At 41.4% G+C, this 4,946-nt stretch overlaps 1 protein-coding gene across 1 annotated transcript; it reads right to left on the reverse strand.

Annotated features, from left to right (window-relative positions):
* Positions 1-2,972: 2,972 nt before the first annotated feature.
* LOC135218855 (uncharacterized) lies at positions 2,973-4,320 on the reverse strand. The gene is made up of 2 exons (XM_064255303.1): positions 4,239-4,320; positions 2,973-3,586 (listed from the first exon to the last, which is right to left on the reverse strand). Exons 1-2 carry the CDS (start codon positions 4,318-4,320, stop codon positions 2,973-2,975), a joined length of 696 nt encoding a protein of 231 aa, XP_064111373.1.
* Positions 4,321-4,946: the final 626 nt, after the last annotated feature.

Raw genomic sequence — 4,946 nt, forward strand, 5'->3', positions numbered from 1 at the left:
GTCCCGTATGTAAACAAAGTGAGATAATGCTTCTTGATGGGACAACACTTGTATTAAACTCGGGTTACAAATCAGAGAAGGTGAAGGTAGGAGCAAAACATAGTACATCCTTAAATAATAATATACCACATTCTCCTCTACTAGAATAAAACACAGAATAAGAACTAATAAAGTCTAGTCCCAGCCATAGCGCACAGGCGGTCTAGAAGCACGATCTTCTCAGTTCAGGCCCAAGATCATTGTTCATTTGTTCTGGGTGAGTTGAATCTGCTACAGTCTGCTCCTGTGACACTGGTTCTGGTGGAGCCTTGATTGTAGATTCTTTAGTGGTGTCAAGATGAACACTACTTGTTCCTTCGGTTGACGGGTGATGGGAGAGATGACCTTCAGGACAAGGAGCTAGGTCATGAACAGACACAGTAGATCTCTTACATCAGGGTACCTTATATTGGCATAAGTCGGATTACTATTCACAAGTTCGACCTCATCTACCAATGGCTCATTCTTATTTCGTACAAACCTTCTTAACAATACAGGTCCAGGATCAAGTAGCCATGAAGGTAAGGAGCTTTCATGACTTGAATGACGCTGGAACATAAAGAACCGCTCATGAGGGGTGGTATTCGTAGACGTACACAACAGCGACCTTAAAGAATGTAGTGCTTCTGGAAGTACTAGTTCCCATTGACTATCAGGCAAGTTCCGGAACCTGAGAGCTAGCTTGACTGCCTTCCATATGATGCCATTGAATCTCTCTACCTGGCCATTTCCTGCTGGGTGATACGGAGTTGTATGGCTTGTCGCTACCCCTTTTAGCGAAAGAAACGCCTAGAGATCTTTTGACATAAAAGATGCACCTTGGTCAGATTGGATATAACCTGGCATCCCACACAAGCTAAATATCAGCTCCAGACATCTGATTACAGTCTCGGTACTCATGTTAGGACATGCAAAAGCAAATGGAAACCGTGAATACTCGTCAACAGCTGTAAGCATGTATGGATTACATGAAGTACTGAGTCTCTCCATTGGTTGAGTGGCCTTTATGAGAGTACCTGCTGGAGGTTGGCAGTACCGAGGCTTTAACTTTGCACATATCCTACAAGTAGCATAGGCCCTCTTGACATCATCTGTGGAAAACGGGAGGTTCTTTGATCTTACAAAGTGCAACAGTTGGGTAACCCCAGGATGGCAAAGGCCATTATGAAGGTCGATAAGTGTAGAAGTAGAGAAGGTTGAGCAGCAGGAGGCTCGGGAAAGAGCATCAGGAACCACATTCTCCTTCCCTGGGCAATAGTGTATTGTATAGCTGTAAGCTGCAAGTTCCACCCTCCACTCATGTATCTTGTTATTCTTTATCTTAGTACGCTTTCTATTGTCAAACATGAATGCTACAGCCTGCTGATCAGTTATTATAGTAAAATGACTCCGGGCCAGGTAGTGCTTCTATGATAGCAGTAGCTTCTTTCTCAACAATGTGGTAGCAAAGTTCACTCCCTTGCAGTGTTCTGGACATAAAGCAGTTTAGAACTGCAGAGACAACGACATCAGATGCGTCACACTCCACTTCAAATGGCACGTTTTCATCAATTGAATACAGGGTGGTATTTTCAAGTTCCTTTTTGAGTTGGTTAAAAGCACTTAGAGCTTTTGCATCTAGAGGAAACTTCTTTGTAGCTGCAAAGGGCTGACTTTTATTTGAAAAATCTTGAATTCATCTGGCTAAAAAAACATACCTAGAGTTCTCCTTAGGGATCCCAGATCTGTTGGAGGAGATAGTTCCTGCAGTGGACGAAGTCTCTCAGGATCTGGTTGTATATGTCCATTCCTCACACAGTAACCTAGAACTTTTATGGAGCGCACTGATTTGATGGTTTTGCATTCATTTAGAGTTAGCCGCCTTCGTTCCACAACCTTTAGAAAATTATCTACATTGCGATCATGCTCTTCTTGTGTAGTTCCAGCAATTGTGATGTTGTCAAGATAAGGAAAAGCACCCTGCAAACCTTCTTCCTTTACTAATTTGTCCATTGCTTGCTGGAAAGCAGCTACTCCATTCATTACTCCAAAAGGAATCCTGCAGAATTGATACAGACCACCATTTGCCTCAAAAGCAGTGTACTTCCTGTCTGACTCTTTAATTGGTATCTGATGATATGCACTTTTCAAGTCAAATGTAGAGAACACATGGTACTTAGCAAGATTATTCACCATGTCATCAATCCTTGGTAATGGGTATGCATCCAGCTCAGTATACTGGTTAATTGTCTGTGAGTAGTCAACACACATCCTCTTCTTATGCTGATCACCTGGATTTTTCACGACAACAACTTGGGCTCGCCATGAAGATAAACTTGGTTCAATTATGCCCTCACGGAGTAGCCTATTTACTTCCTTTCCTATAAAGTATTGGTCATCCTTACTGTAACATCTGGATTTGGTAGAAATTGGTCAGCAATTAGGTGATAAACTATGAAAGAGTGATGGTTCCTCTAGTGCTGCAGCTGTAAGAACACAATAGTTATTGCTGTTTTTCAAAGTTAACTGAGATTTATGCCCACCAAATTCAAATGTTACACTTAGATGCTGTCTCTGGAAATCTAGCCCAAGAATTATATGTGTGCACACAGGTCCCTCAGTGCACCAAGATGTGTATCAGGATAAGATTGACTGTTGAGTCCCAGCATGAGGTCGGCCACAACATATCCGGGAGAACTAGAATTTAAAGATTTCTGAGCCATACTAATTCCCTTACTACTTGGATGCACTTTCAGTTCTAATTCTTGAGCAGCTTTCTCACTCATATAACTCTCAGTACTACATGAATCTATTAGGGCACTCAACTTTTTGCCTTTAACTGTTACTACAGAAGCAGCCTGTGAAAGTCCATGAGGAACATTTGTCACTGTAGTCATAATATGAAAACTAAACACTGTTGCTACAAACGCTTTTGTCGATTTAGACTAGCGAACTCAGGCAAAATGTCCCTTCCCAGAACATTTATGACAGGTAGCTTCACGTGCTGGGCAAGTACTTCTAGCATGATATGGTCCTCCGCAAAAGTAGCATTTCTTTCGTACATTGTAGGTAGCGGCAACTGCTGACTTTTCAGAAACATCAGGTGAGCTGTGCATGGCATCCTCTTCCAAAGACTTCAGGTTTACCACTGCAGTTGAGTGAAGAACTTGTGATGTCGGTGGATTCTGAGGGGTAACAGTAACGGCAGTGTGTGCAGTCAGAGAAGCGTAGGCTTCAGCATTCCTTTGTGCAAGGTCCAAGGAATAAGCTTGATTGTAGGCACCTTGTAAGTCAAGCATGTTGTTCTCTAGGAGCCGTTGGCATATGTGAGCTGAAGAAAGACCATTGATGAAGGCATCCCAAATTAATTCCTCACGATATTGATCAGCACTGACAGCTTTTAAATTCCAGTCTTTACTTAACTTCCTTAATTCTCTCAAGAATTCGTCAAGTGATTCACCTGGCTTCTGCCGCCTTGTTGCAAGTAAATGCCTAGCAAAAACTTCATTTGGTGTTTTCACAAACAGTCTTTCTAGTATAGTTATAGCTGACTCAAAGTCTGCACACTCTTCAATATACTCAAACACTGTATGAGACGCAATCTACACACTCCTCGATGAAGTTCACAAATGTCCTATGCCAATGTTGCCACTCCTTCGCTGCTGTTGGGGAACTTGGGTCGACATCCAGACGGGCAGGTTTCAGCACCCTCTTCATGGTTGTGGTTAAGTTGAGTAAATTGTGATGACAATAAAACACTTGGCTGCAGCTTCCCAAGCTTTACTCAACTTAAACCATTACTACAGTCTGAAACAAATACAAATTCCTTCCTTAATAATCTAGTACAGTATATTTACAATGACAACAGTAAATGATAATATCCCTTACAATGCTAGTAATCCTTACCCTATAATATTACTAATAATTACCTAACAGATATGTAGGTATGACGTATTGACCACCATTGTCTCTCAGAGTCCTGTATGTAAACAAAGTGAGATAATGCTTTTTGATGGGACAATACTCGTATTAAACTCGGGTTACAAAACAGAGAAGAAGGCAGGAGCAAAACATAGTAGTACATCCTTAAATAATGATATACCACAATTGTTAACAGAGTTTTCTTTTTCTGTCCATTTTCGCTGAAAAATCTCTCCAGCTCACGACCATCATGCACTCCTTAGGTCTTTCATTTCGTAGTCCATCAACATTCTGCTGACCTGACTTAACATAATCCTTCAACTGCTTCCCTACCATGTCACACTCCCCCATGAAGGCAAGATTTGGCACTGATCTTGCCATATGCAATGATCTTGGGAGGGATTTACTCAAAGACGTTTAGTGTTGGTTTCTGTCTGATGTTCGCCTGTGCTCAATCGCAGCACAACAACTTAGTTGACAGACCTGTTACTTATAAATATAATTGATGGAGACTGTGTTGCTTCCAGTGATACAAGAAAATACACAAACTCTCAACAGCCATATTGATTTAAAGGTTGAAGTATACATTATAAGTACTTCACCAAAAATATGTAGGAGACAGGTGGTGTACCACTGCTAACATTTAAAGAACGCCATATATGCAAGAAATAAAAATAGAAAATTCGTAACATGCATGTCGTAAGGCGAGTTTTTTATTTTTTTTTTTTTTTTAAGAGAGCTTCTATGTAATGAATTTACAATCGTTGCAGCTCTTTCTCCATTTGGCTCCCTTCACACACACACACACACGCGCCCGCGTGCGCACGTACGCACACAGATTTTTCTAAGGTCACGATTAATCGTATCACCTTCGATTACGGCATTTCATACGGTCCAATAGCGCCACGCCAAAATGCTCCATAAAAGACTCAGCCTACGTAGAACGCGAGGCGTTACAACCTGGGAAAATGCAATGAAAGCAATTAAACTCGGAGTTGCATCATCGA

Source organism: Macrobrachium nipponense, chromosome 1 (genome assembly GCF_015104395.2).
Source record: "Macrobrachium nipponense isolate FS-2020 chromosome 1, ASM1510439v2, whole genome shotgun sequence".
Lineage (NCBI taxonomy): Eukaryota > Metazoa > Arthropoda > Malacostraca > Decapoda > Palaemonidae > Macrobrachium > Macrobrachium nipponense.

Coding starts and splice junctions, on each gene's coding strand:
- LOC135218855 (XM_064255303.1), bottom strand. CDS start 4,320: ATGGCAAGATCAGTGCCAAATCTTGCCTTCATGGGGGAGTGTGACATG. Junction 3,587..4,238: donor GAAGGATTATGTTAAGTCAG/GTCAGCAGAATG, acceptor AGTATATTGAAG/AGTGTGCAGACTTTGAGTCA.